Source organism: Scyliorhinus torazame, chromosome 6 (assembly GCF_047496885.1).
Source record: "Scyliorhinus torazame isolate Kashiwa2021f chromosome 6, sScyTor2.1, whole genome shotgun sequence".
Taxonomy (NCBI): domain Eukaryota; kingdom Metazoa; phylum Chordata; class Chondrichthyes; order Carcharhiniformes; family Scyliorhinidae; genus Scyliorhinus; species Scyliorhinus torazame.
In genome coordinates this window covers 118,215,180-118,229,664 of record NC_092712.1, presented here as the reverse complement: position 1 = coordinate 118,229,664, position 14,485 = coordinate 118,215,180, and the positions used below count along the sequence as shown (strand labels likewise).

General features: G+C 45.7%; 1 protein-coding gene across 1 annotated transcript in view; it reads left to right on the top strand.

The window, feature by feature from the left end:
• Positions 1 to 14,485, top strand: part of dnah5l (dynein, axonemal, heavy chain 5 like) — a 585,621-nt gene that overhangs the window by 205,027 nt on the left and 366,109 nt on the right. Inside the window, exons 23-25 of the mRNA XM_072508719.1 lie at positions 4,542 to 4,665; positions 9,378 to 9,556; positions 14,284 to 14,376. Coding sequence (XP_072364820.1) covers positions 4,542 to 4,665; positions 9,378 to 9,556; positions 14,284 to 14,376 — 396 coding nt within the window. The remainder of the gene's footprint in view (positions 1 to 4,541; positions 4,666 to 9,377; positions 9,557 to 14,283; positions 14,377 to 14,485) is intronic.

Sequence of the window (14,485 nt, the reverse complement as noted above, 5' to 3'; positions counted from 1 at the left end):
CTTGATGGCACCTGGTTGTTCTTTTCTCCACATGTGGAAACATTCCTCCATCCACACTATCAAAGCGTAAGTAATTTAAAAGGTCACCTTTCAGCCGCATTTTTCCAAGGGAAAAGAGACCCAGCCTGTCAATCGTTTCCTGATTGTATCACCACAGATATCATCTTGTAATTTTCTCTGCACCCACTGCAGTACTTCTATATCCGATTTTATAATATAATGACAAAAACTTCACACAGTTTCCCTCTGCAGCCCAGTGCAGAGCCCACTAGACACAGTGACGAGCAAGCCCTGCACATCAAGGTGTGTATTTTTCCTTTGGAGCACACAGGCCCTCTCTGTAGTTGGGGTGTACCATGTTTCCAACGATCGCTCCTGCTGCATGCCTGCTGCTCTTCTGCGCCATCTCCTATCCCTGACTTCAGACTGTGAGGTCCACATAGCTCTTGGACTGCCTATCAACTGTGACTCTTTTCCATTTCACAGCAAGGAATATCTGCACTTTGTGACTCATGTCTTCCAGCACTTGAACTTAAACAGGAGCCTTGACGTAGATCCCAGTACCAAAGAGGACTATGGACAACAGTGACCTTCACAAACTACTGCAATCCCAACCTGTTTCTGTTTGTGTGAACCATCCCTAATGTGCCACACTAACAGCGCCATGTTCTGGAGTCTGCATACATTCCCTTCCAATAATACATGTGCTAACCTTTTGACCCGCTTGTTTATCTGTGTTTTATGCAGCCTTGGCAGGGTCCATTTTCTTCCTCCTCAATGTTCCCTCTGCCTTACATTATTTGTCTTCTTCATCGCCCTCCTTGCCCCTCTGCCTGCCGTCCCCCCCGTCCCCCTCCCCACCTCCTTGCACAGCTCTCCTTCCACATTGCCCCCCTTGTCTTCATCAGTCCACCCCCACCTCTGGTCTCATGTCACACCACACCCCTGGCCAAACCTCAGACGTTTGTCCCGGTGGGTGCATGAGTCCCACTGCACAGTGCTATCCAGAGTGTGGCACCGGGGGGAAGGAGGCCCCTGCACTCCCTAACTCTAGGTTCAGTACTGATCCGAGACGGTGACACAGCAGGGTCTATGGGTCTAACAGCACGGTGCTGTCCATGAAGACCAGCTTGGCATGGAGATGGCGAGCAGAAACCGGTCTGCCCTGGCAGAGGGGTGTATAGCACTGTAGGAGCAGCAGCTTGGCAGGTAGCCTTTGTATGTTGCATTCACCTGAAGTCTCTTGCAAACTGAGAAGCACCTTGTGTACTCTCTAGCAATCGCGTTCTGGACCGATGTAATTTCATGCTGGCATGATGTGAGATTGGAAGCGTTGACGGGATGCCGGTGGGCAGCTGATTTAATCAGCATTCATGAGATGGAAATTAATGCAAATGGAATTAACGACACCAGGCAGTGGGAAGAATAGGTCATCACTAACCTGCCATTGGGTGAATTGCAATATGTTTTTACACTGGTGGATTTCTAAATTTATTGCTCCCGCTAAATTTTCCCTTTCGTGGCGGGGATGGCAAAATTCTGCCCAACAGAGAAATGATGGTATAAAACAAAAAAGAAGAAAGCAAGTGGACAAATAATGTATATAAAGGTTCAAAAGGAGGTCAAAATTAGAATAGCAGAATCATCAGCAACTACTGTCACGCAACAAAATGAGGACATGTGTTGACCTGAAATTGTTGAACTCCGTGGTGAGTTATGAAGGGTGTAAAGGGTCTATTTGAATACTGAGGTGCTGTTCCTCAAGCTTCATTGGATCAATGTAGGACTCTGAATACAGTAAGGTCAGAGCGGGCATGGCTTGCCTTTTGTTTTCTGCCCCACTCCCACTCTGACCTCTCTGCTCCAAAGTTGATATGGCAACTCAACTTCAAGAACATTGAATAGGAGGCCAGGCTACAGGCACTGCGGGGGGGATAGTTACCTGGACACTTTATTTCAGAAGACAGTCACAATCTTTAGGATGGGCAATGAAGGGGAGAAATAATGTAAATTAAGGGTCTAGAGGAAGTGGAAATGGGAACAGCCGAATCATCAGCAACTGCTGTCACCTGAAAATATGGGAACTGATGTTGATCTGAAATTGATAAAATCAGTGGTGAGACCTGATGATGAACCATGGCACAGGAAGTCATTTAAGCAGGGGGAGTTAATAGAATTGGAGTGATAGTTAGGGGCATTATAGTCAGAAGGCTAGACACCGCTGAGAGCCAGTGTCCCAGGCTCTGCTGCCTTCCCAGTGCCAGCGTTCAAGACATGGGGCAAAATTCTCCGGTATCGGCGTGATGTCTGCCGACCGGCGCCAAAAACGGCGCAAATCAGTCGGGCATTGCGCCGCCCCAAAGGTGCGGAATCCTCCGCATCTTGGGGGGCCGAGCCCCAACCTTAAGGGGCTAGGCCCACGCCGGACTGATTTCCGTCCCGCCAGCTGGCGGAAAATGCCTTTGGTGCCCCGCCAGCTGGCGCGGAAATGACATCTCCGGGCGGTGCATGCGCGGGAGCCTTAGCGGCCGCTCACGGCATCGCCGCGCATGCGCTGTGGAGGGAGTCTCTTCCGCCTCCGCCATGATGGAGACCGTGGCGAAGGCGGAAGGAAAAGAGTGCCCCCACGGCACAGGCCCGCCCGCGGATTGGTGGGCCCCGATCGCGGGCCAGGCCACCGTGGGGGCACCCCCCGGGGCCAGATCACCCCGTGCCCCCCCCCCCCAGGACCCCGGAGCCCACCCGCGCCGCCTTGTCCCGCCGGTAAGGTAGGTTGTTTCATCTACGCCGGCGGGACAGGCATTCTAGCAGCGGGACTTCGGCCCATCCGGGCCAGAGAATCGCGGGGGGTGGCCCGCCAACCGGCGCGGCGCGATTCCCGCCCCCGCCGAATATCCGGTGCCGGAGAATTCGGCAACTGGCGGGGGCGGGATTCACGCCAGCCCCCGGCGATTCTCCGACCCGGCGGGGGGTCGGAAAATCTCGCCCATGGTCTTGGGGCTGTAGAGTAATTACAGTGGGAGGAGGAGAAACCAGTTGATGTAGTTCAACTAGGTACCAATGATATAGATAGAACAAGAAAGGAGGTCCTGCTTAGGGAGTGAGCAGTTTGGGATTATATTCAAGAGCAGAACCTCAAAGGTAATAATCTCTGGATTATCACCTGAACCACTATCAAATTGGCATAGGGAAAATAATAGTAGATAGTTGAATGCATGGCTGAGAGATTGGTGCAGGAAGAATGGGTTTTGATTCCTAGGGCACTGGCACCTGTATTGGGGCAAGTGAGAACTGTACCATTGGGATGGTTTTCATCTGAACTGTGTTCGGACCAGTGTCCTAGTGAGTCATATAACTGTGGTGGTAGAAATGGCAAGAAACAAAATATTCGGGATGAAGGATAATTTGAGGGAGATGTAAATTAAGGATAAAGGTCAAGGCAATAGAGCAAGGCAGCAATACGGATAATGCTAATCAGTGCATAGTAGGAACATAGATACTAACTTAAGAGTGTGGTAACCAGTAAGGCCAGAGTTTGCAAAAATAGTGGAAAGACAGAACTAAATGCTCTGTAATATTCATAACAATTGGAAGAATTGTTGGCACAAATAGAAATAAGACTGTATGAGCTGATAGCCAATGCAGAGACATGGCTGCAAGGTGACCAAAGTTGAGACCTGCATATTCAAGGGTATTTGACACTTTAGAAAGGCAGGAAGTTGGAAAAAGGTAGTGGGATAGTGGGTAATTAAGGATGACATAGTACAATAATGAGATTACCGTTGTTCTTTTTTTTAAAATTAAGGGGCAATTTAGTGTGGCCATTCCACCTACCCTGCACATCTTTCGGTTGTGGGGGTGAGACCCACACAAACACTGGGAGAATGTGCAAACACCACATGGACAGTGACCCGGGTCCTCGGTGCCATGAAGCAGCAGTGCTAACCACTGTGACCCAAGCCGAGAATTTAACCTGGGACCATGGAGCTGTGAGGCAGCAGTGCTAACCACTGTACCACCGTGCTGCCCAATGTTCCAATGAAGCTCAAAAATAAGATTGAGGAACAGCGCCTTATATTTCGATTGGACATTTTACAATCTTCCAGATTCAACAATTTCAGAATGTAACCTCTACCCTATTTTTTCAGGCAATAACTGCTGGGATGATCCTGTTTTTTAAATTTACACCTCCTCTAAAGCCATCTTTTGTTTCTTTACTTGTCCGATTAGCATCTCCTTTTTTTGCCTCACAAAATCATCCCTTTGGTCATTTAATCTCTCCTATCTACTGCAAACATTCTTTTTGATCTTCCCTCTCCCCACTTTCCCTGTCTCAATATTTGCTTGAAACATGTTACACCGCAAACATCTCCCCGGTCTGACTAAAAGTCCTCATTGTTGAATATTATTAAACTTATTTAAATTTATGAAACTTATTAAACTTTTATTAAAATTATTAAACTTTTGATGGGCAGCTGAAAGGAAGTATTCTTATTTATAGTCATGTCCTTTATTCCATTTACACATTGGTTTATGTGCAGGATACCTATGCATGTTTGCATCCTGATGCAAAACAAAAGATTCGCTGTCAAGAATGCTTACCCTGCAGCTACTATAACCTGATGGGCCAAATTTGGCAAAAGAATACTGATGCCTTGGTGAAATGTAAGTGTTGTGAATCCACAGTGTGAATGATACATTTATAAACTTTCTTTATTGTAAAGCTAATTTTATATGACTACTATCTCTGTATTTTTGAGGAATACAAACCAACTATGGGGTTGATTTTGCAATTCTTTCACTATGCTGGTAGGGCTGCTACTGTCAGACAAACCAAACCAAGGACTTTGACAAAGGGTCACCTGGACTCGAAACGTTGGCTCTTTTCTCTCCCTACAGATGCTGCCAGACCTGCTGAGATTTTCCAGCATTTTTCTCTTTTGGTTTCAGATTCCAACATCCGCAGTAATTTGCTTTCAAACCAAGTACTCTGATACTGATACCCGGAAGGCTGGGTTGGTGTTTGTGGGACCAATCCCGTCATTGGGAGAAATTGCAGGTGGGGAACCCACACATGCTGGCATTGAGACCAGAGGGTGATTTTTGAGGAGACAACCAATTATGTGGTTGCCTCCAAGAACCTGTTTGCTGTTCCTAATTCGATGGTGAGCTCACTGGTGACCAATTTGGAGCTGCTGTATGTAAAATCGCTGAGTCGGTCTCGCTGCCAACCTGTGCGGGATGGGGATTTGCTTTACACTCCCAATATTTAGATCTCAAACCACATCTTAATGTTTAGCCCATCTAGTCAGTTTATTAGTATAATTAAAATATTCTCACTGCACACCTTGGTCTATGAACAGGGGGTGTACCAATTGAAAGCCATGACATTAATACATTAATTGCAAACTAACTTTAAAACTACTGGAAAGATTGAAAGAACTGCACGTAAATTTAAATTCCTGCACAGGAAGAATAAAATCTTCAACCTTTTAAAAGGCTGATATTTTAATATATATAAATATGTATATAATATATTAGCCAATGAAAGGGAGAGAGAGGATTCAAAAAACAGCAGTGCAAAAGCAAACAAAGGAAATCTACAATCCCCACCTGGTCTGGCCTCCATGTGACTTTAGACCCAGAGCTCTGTGGTTGACCCTTAACTGTCCTCTGAATTGACCTGGCAAGTTATTCAGTTCAAGGGCAATTAGGGATCAGCAACTGTCTCTCGGCTGACCCAGACCAAGCTGAGTCAATTGTCCTTGGCCAGTGAGCGTGTGGTATACAAAGGTCCGCAAATATGTATTGGTACCAACTGATCATCCTGGCACTCCTCCCCTTCACCACTTGCCACTTCACCATGAAATACTGTATTTGAAGTGCTTTAAAAGCAAACATACCTTAAGGGGTAACAAAAACGGCCGCAAAACTTTTGATAAAAGAAAATATTATCAAAGCTTCATAAAGATAGGAAAAATTGTTCAGTAAAACACCTGTAAAGAGGTACTGTGTGCATTGGAGAAAATCCTTTGCCACTTTGAGAACTTCTTCACTTAAGGAGTTTACTTTGCTGCCATTCCATATATAATAAGAATAAAACAGGTATAAATCATCAAAATCATGCTTTATGCTCATTTAAATATTTTTGTGCAAATTTTGGTGGCTTAAGCATAAAATAGTGTGAAACATCTAGCACACTAAACACAGCAGTTTGTGCGATGGCATCTGGTAGAAAATGACATAAGGCCTATTCTGCCAATTCTGCTAATTCCCTTTGTGTCTGTAGTACAAACACACACTTGGTGCACAACATGACAAAATCTGCCCTATGTAATTTCTGTCTTTTGATCTGTAGCATGACATTTTTTCAATATGTGTGGGGGGGTTTCAACTAATTTGTCAGGGGGCTGGGAAAACGAGCTGTGTTCCAGAAGCCAGTGTCGAGAGTAGTGAGGTACTGAGGAGGGTATCAAGGTCGCAGGAGTGTACCGGCAGTCAGAAAGGTGAGTTGAAGTGTGTCTACTTCAATGCAAGGAGCATCCGGAATAAGGTAGGTGAACTTGGAGCGTGGATTGGTACTTGGGACTACGATGTTGTGGCCATTACGGAGACATGGTTAGAACAGGGACAGGAATGGTTGTTGGAAGTTCCGTGGTATAGATGTTTCAGTAAGAGTAGGGAAGGTGGTAAAAGAGGTGGAGGAGTAGCGTTGTTAATCAAGGATAGTTTAACGGCTGCAGAAAGGCAGTTTGAAGGGGATCTGCCTACTGAGGTAATATGGGCCGAAGTTAGAAATAGGAAATAGGAGCGGTCACATTGTTAGGAGTTTTCTATAGGCCCCCAAATAGTAATAGAAATGTGGAGGAAGAAATTGCAAAACAGATTATGGATAGGTGTGGAGGTCTCAGGGTAGTTGTCATGGGTGACTTTAACTTTCCAAATATTGATTGGAACCTCTATAGGTCGAACAGTTCGGATGGGGCAGTTTCTGTACAGTGTGTGCAGGAGGGTTTCCTGACACAATATGGGGATAGGCCGACAAGAGGGGGGGGGGGCCATGTTGGATTTGGTACTGGGTAATGAACCGGGCCAAGTGTTAGATTTGTTTGTGGGAGAGCACTTTGAAGATAGTGACCACAATTCGGTGTCTTTCACTATTGCAATGGAGAGGGATAGGGCCATATGGCAGGGCAAGGTTTATAATTGGGGGAGGGGTAATTATGATGCGATTAGGCAAGAATTAGGGAGCATAAGATGGGAACAGAAACTGCCAGGGAAAGGCACAAATAAAAAGTGGAGCTTGTTCAAGAAACAAATACTGTGTGTCCTTGATAGGCAAGTCCCTGTCAGGCAGGGAGGAAATGGCCGTGTGAGGGAACCATGGTTCACAAAAGATGTTGAATGTCTTGTCAAGCGGAAAAAGGAAGAGTATGTAAGGATGAGAAAACAAGGTTCAGTAGGGTCGCTTCAGGGTTACAAGGTAGTAAGGAATGAGCTGAAAAAAGGGCTTAGGAGAGCTAGGAGGGGGCATGAGAAGTCGTTGGCGGGTCGGATCAAGGAAAACCCCAAGGCTTATGTGAGAAATAAAAGAATGACCAGGGTGAGGGTAGGGCCGGTCAAGGACAGTAGTGGGAACTTGTGCATGGAGTTAGAAGAAATAGGAGAGGCGTTGAATGAATACTTTTCTTCAGTGTTCACAAAGGAGAGGGGCCATGTTTTTGAGGATGAGAGTGTGATTCAGGCGGGTAGGCTGGAGAAAGTAGATGTTCTGAGGAAGGATGTATTAACAATTTTGAAAAACCTGAGGGTTGACAATTCCCCTGGGCCAGATGGGATATACCCAAGAATTCTTTGGGAGGCAAGGGATGAGATTGCAGAGACTTTGGCTTTGATCTTTGGGTCCTCGCTGTCCACGGGGATAGTGCCGGAGGACTGGAGAGTGGCGAATGTTGTTCCTCTGTTCAAAAAAGGGAATAGAAATGACCCTGGTAATTATAGGCCAGTTAGTCTTACTTCGGTGGTCGGGAAGATAATGGAAAAGATCCTGAAGGATAGGATTTATGACCATTTGGAAAGATGCAGCTTAATCCGGGATAGTCGACACGGATTCGTGAAGGGTAGGTCTTGCCTCACAAATTTGTTTGAATTCTTTGAGGAGGTAACTAAGTATGTAGATGATGGTAGAGCAGTTGATGTCGTATACATGGATTTTAGTAAGGCGTTTGATAAGGTTCCCCATGGTCGGCTCAGGAAGAAAGTTAGGAGGTGTGGGATGGAGGGAAATTTGGCCAATTGGATAAGTAACTGGCTATCACATAGAAGACAGAGGGTGGTGGTGGATGGAAAGTTTTCAGACTGGAGACCAGTTACCAGCGGTGTACCACAGGGATCAGTGCTGGGTCCTCTGCTATTTGTGATTTTTATCAATGACTTGGCGGAGGGGGCTGAAGGCTGGGTCAGTAAATTTGCTGATGACACCAAGATTGGTGGAGTAGTGGATGAGGTGGAGGGCTGTTGTAGGCTGCAAAGAGACATTGATAGGATGCAGAGCTGGGCCAAAAAATGGCAGATGGAGTTTAACTCTGATAAGTGCGAGGTGATTCATTTTGGTAGAAAAAATTTGAATGCAGATTACAGGGTCAACGGCAGGGTTCTGAGGAATGTGGAGGAACAGAGAGATCTTGGGGTTCATGTCCACAGATCTCTGAAGGTTGCCACCCAAGTGGATTGAGTCGTGAAGAAGGCCTATAGTGTGTTAGCGTTTATTAACAGGCGGCTTGAGTTTAAGAGCCGCGGGGTTGTACTGCAACTGTACATGACCCTGGTGAGACCACATTTGGAGTACTATGTGCAGTTCTGGTCACCTCATTATAGGAAGGATGTGGAAGCATTGGAAAGGGTGCAAAGGAGATTTACCAGGATGCTGCCTGGTTTGCAGGATAGGTCTTATGAGGAAAGGTTGAGGGAGCTAGGGCTTTTCTCTTTGGAGCGGAGGAGGATGAGAAGCGACTTAATAGAGGTTTATAAGATAATGAGGGGGATAGATAGAGTGGACGTTCAGAGACTATTTCCTCGGGTGGATGTAGCTGTTACAAGGGGGCATAACTATAAGGTTCAGGGTGGGAGATATAGGAGGGATGTCTGAGGTAGGTTCTTTACTCAGAGAGTGGTTAGGGTGTGCAATGGACTGCCTGCTGTGATAGTGGAGTCGGACACTTCAGGAACTTTCAAGCGGTTATTGGAGAGGCACATGGAGCACACCAGAATGACAGGGAGTGGGATAGCCTGATCTTGGTTTCGGACAATGCTCGGCACAACATCGAGGACCGACGGGTCTGTTCTGTGCCGTACTGTTCTATGTTCTATGTGTGCAGGCACCAAGTTATCACTGGATGCTGTCAAGCGACATTTACATGTTACCAGCTCTAAGTATGAGGCAGCAAAACCATTTCCTGGTGGTGGTGTGGAGGCACCAAAAGCTCCATTCTTCAAGTCTGAAATTGTACTGGCAATTCCCAATGTTGTGATGCGACCAAGTTTGGAGGATATTCAAGTAAGTGCCCAACAGTAAATTGGCAAAATATTAATTTGATAACGTACCCTAAATATGAATGTTGTGGTATTCTCCAACAAATGTCTGTCTAATTTCTGACAGAGCTATGTGATACACCACTTTGTCCAGTTCACTCAGTTGATTCACGAGCTGGCGAAAATTGCCTGGGCAAGATTCTCCATCCCGCCAGCAGCAGGATCCTCCGTTCCACCAGCTGGATAATAGGGTTTCCCATTGTGGGCACCCCACGCCGTTGGGAAATCCACTGGCATAGTGTGCCTCTGGCGAAATGGAGGATCCCGCTGGCGGAGAATCCAGCCCTCTATCTCTTGTTCCTATCACATGTACTTGCAAAACAAAAGCAGAAATAGTAATCCAAGTACTCAAAGGTGTAAGAACTGTTTGAATACTTTAAATAAATTGGAATAATGCACTTTTATGTGCACTCCATGTCAACATTGCATTTTGTGATGAAAAAATGTGTAATTTGGCTTTTGAAATTCATGAAATTATCGCAACTCAAACTTTTACTGTTTTGGAACACACTCCAGCTTGACTAATACCTCTAATAAAATGGTAGTGTTTTTGTATGATTTGTATATTATAGGCAAATGTTTTGAGATTAATATTTTTATATGATGTAGGCATGGAGAGACTGATTAGTACAGTAATTAGCCCATTTTTCCTCCATCTCAGGATGCTGAGTTTGAAGCTCTATCACTGCTATTGGAATCCTCCTATATTGCATGAGCGAGTAGTATCCCAGCCATAGTGTAAGCTAAATTGTTCATTTTCCTTGGAGCACAAAAGTGCCTGGAATGGGAAATGAAGTACAATTACACCACTTGGGATTCTAAGGTTTGGAGTAAGGTACATTATTCTAGAAATGACTATTGGCAATCTGAGTGAATGAATGTAAAAATTCATTTTTATAAAACTCCACCACCATTTTAACAGAGGTATTAGATACTTTTAATTTACATAGATAATAACATAGAATAATGTCAATATAGTGTCAGCTGTGCCTCACTTGGGAACACTACCTGGGTACATGTGACAATAAACAAATCCAATCCAACTTACCTCTTAGCCAGAATGTTGTTGGTGGAAGTCTCAATCCAGGACTCCAACACAAAAAGCAAGGCAGTACTGAGTGAGTGTTGTCTTGTGAAAAGTGCCATCTTTCAGATGGGACACTCACTAAGGCCCCATCCATTTTCTCAGGTCAATGTAAAAGATCTCATGGCACTAATTTGAAGAGGGGCAGGGGAGTTAACACTGCTGTCATGACCAATATTTCATTAATCAATCAACATCACAAGATCTGACTGGTCCAAATCAGAGACGGGATGTACCTGCAATATATGCTTCAGAACCCTGCAGAAGTACCGACATTGCAGGAAGTGCCTGGGAAGTTTGAACCTCCAATAAGCAATTCCCCTGCTCCCCGGGACACTCGGACATTCCAGCGCAGGCATCGGATTTGGCGGGGGGTGGAAGGGGGTTGGGGGGGGGGGGGTCCAGTGTGGACATCTGAGCGAAGGGCCGGCCAGCATCGGCAACGGCGGGGGTGGGGTGGGGGGGGGGGAGACCACCCAGCATGGGCCTCAGAGTGCAGGGTGCCGGGCAGGCCTCGGAGCAAATAAATAAATAACCTTTTATTGTCACAAGTAGGCTTACATTAACACTGCAGTTAAGTTACTGTGAAAAGCCCCTAGTCGCCACATTCCGGCGCCTGTTCGGGTACACAGAGCTGGTACGGGAATTGAACCCGCATTGCTGGCCTTGTTCTGCATCACAAACCAGCTGTCTAGCCCACTGAGCCAAACCAGCCCTCTAACAAGAGAAAGGGTATGTGTGTAAGTGTCGGGGGTAAATGTCTGTGAGAGAGTAAGTGAACGTGTAAGAGAAGAAGTGAGTGTGAGAAAGGGAGTGAGTATGTGTATGTGGGCGGGCATGTGTTTGAGGAGGGTTTAATGTTAACGAGAGAGGTGGTGTATATATGTGAGAAGGGATGAGTGAGTGTGTGTGAGAGGGGGACATGTGTCTGTGTGCGAGAGAGAGGATGATGTGTGTGTGTGTGAGACAGATAGGGAGACTTGTGTGTTTGTGTGTGTCCAATATGAGCAGCTTTCCAGCATTACTCCTCTCATTAAAAATGACAAAGATTTAAATTTTTATTTAACAAGGTAACATTTTAGATTATCCATTCCTAAGGACATGGGATGGTAGCTTGTTGATGTGAGGGAGCCATGTAGCTGGCTCATGTATTTCTGACTGTGTTCTCTTCCTAATTCCTAATAGACACATAGATAGAGCTATAAAAAACTTGTTTACATTTGATTTCTGTGTTTGCACCTAATTCGTGGCAAAAAGAGGCATCGACATTATGAGAATGCTGGGGTTCCTTGACGCACTTGGGAAGTTCCCATGGGTTCTGCAGCTCAAAAGGTTTGGGAAATCCTGACTTACTTCAGCTGTTAGTCAGGAAATGTTGACAGAAAAATTCTCAACTGATCCATCTCCCCCACCCCCAAATCACCCGCAATGACCCCGTGGACGACATCCCCTGACCCCCTGCCTTCCTCTGACTTGTCATCCTGATGACCATAACTAACCTCCTGATGTCCCTTGACTTGCAACGCTCTGACTCCCCTAATCCCTGACTAGTGACTAGTCCCCACCACATGATTCCGAATGCCCTCAAACCAGACCTGACTAGCCTGCACACGGACAACCCTGCACGACCTTCAGAACCTTGTGCTCAAGATAGGATCAGGTAGGCTGTCACAAATAATCTTTGTGCCCACACGACCTGACCCAACCACTCCCAAGCCACTTACTCCCTCACCCATCATACCCACCTCACTCACTTTATCCACCTGCCACCCTGCCCACCTGCCACCCAACTTAGTTGCCACCCTACCCATCTTACACCCCACCCAGCTGCCACCCTGCCCAGCTGCCATTCTAAACTTACCCACTTATTTCATCCACCCTACCCACCTACACATTCGACCATTCACTTACATATTCACTCATACACACACACATATATATATTGACACGTTGAAAAGCTCTTTAAATGTCCCCAGCTTTTCAGTGTGCTACTGAACACAGACCAGAATATGCAGCTTGTCTGACAGTGATTGTCACTCCTCGGATGATTTGGGCCATTATCTGCTCATTACCACATCGCTGTTTGTGGGAGTTTGCTGCTGCATTCCCAACATTCCAGAAGTGACGACACCTAAAAAATACTTAATTGGCTATAAAGCGATCCCTTTGCTTTGATAAATACAAAACGCAATATAATATAAAGTTTTATGACTGACAAGCCAAGAAACAATGTTTTGTTTCTGTAATTAAAAATATAAGGGCACAAAATGTATTTGTGTAAGCCTACCTGATCCTTTCTTGAGTACAAGGTTCTGAAGGGTTTGTACACAAACTGGCATTTCCCCCTGTCCTGCCTGCAGACCAGTTGTGCCGCTCACATGTGGATCCTGACTGTAATAGCTTCTAAGGTAGGTACAGTGTCTGTATCTGACCTGGTGGCTGTGACTGTCAGGCCAAAGGATGGTGCTCCTTCTTCACACTCTTACACTCGTCTTTCCTCCTGGGGCTGCAGTGGCTGACCAATCGACTGCTCTTGACAATCTGAAAGCACAAATATATAAAGGGGAGCGCAGGGATGAGTGAAAGGGAGGGTAGCGATGCAAAGCGTGAGTTCCACAGTTACTTCTTCCGCAGTTTCCATCTAAGGCAACTTTCAGGGTGAGGATTGAATGGAGAAGGCGGTTAAGGCAGCAACTTATCATCATCCTGGATGGCCTCAACAGTGCCAGCTGCCACTGGATCTGTGGCATTGTTACCCATAATGGACTCTCTCTTCCAGGGCAATGAGGGGATGCATGCGTGCTGGTCATCCACCAGTCCTATTTCAGGCCTCCACCTCCTGCATGAAAGAGAACTCAGAATGTCTATGACTGCACCTCAGTGGGGTTGGGTAATGTGCCTTCCATAGCTGCCTAGCTGGAGATTTGCACAGTCATGTAGAGGTGTGTGTGCACAGCTGACATGATTGGAAGTTTCATATTGGTGAGGTGCAGTGTACAGATGTTAGAGGTTAGTCCTCAGTGTCAGAGAGTGCTATTGGATGAATGATGGGGGTGGTGTTATGCATTGAGCAGTGGGAGAGATGGGTGGAGTTATGGGTATGAGTTGTGATGTGCAGATAACTTGACCACCCGGTGAGGTCTTAAAACCTTTCCTGACACTGCTGCCCCATGTCCTGAGGGTGGAAGTCTCGCCATTGACTACCCATGCCATGTGCTCCAATTGCCCGAGGAAGCGCAATCTCGGTGGTTCCCAGTCTGCCAGCAGAAACATCGCCTTCTTCTTGGTCTCCAGCTCTCTGACTACTGTGTCCAGGCTTCACTAAAGCAGGGAAACCTTTCCTTTGTCTGTTGTGCCATCCAAGGGCAGCTTGTGGCCATGCTACAGAAAACCAGGGAAATAAGGTGGGTGCAAAAAGCGGGCTCCATGTCCAAAAATCATGGCCGTCAGATTTCTCGCTCTATAAATTAGATTCTGTGTTCCACTGATTAGATATGCGCATCAAATATATCACATTAAAAATTAATTAACCAATCTTTCATTATGTTGTTTATAGTATATTACAAAACAATGTATTGATTATTATCAATTCATATTTTATTCTACAGTCTATCCTAAATAAAGCGGTGAATGTAATTCTGTCCATGTCTAAGGATATTCCTCTTTGGTCCTTTGCCTATATTCATCTGAAACAGCAGCAGGTATCTACTAAATTCCACTCTGATTTGCTTTTTCATTACTTCAATTGTAAAAGCATTATCTTCTGTTTGCTCAGAGGACAATAATTTATTGAATATTTGAGTTCACTTT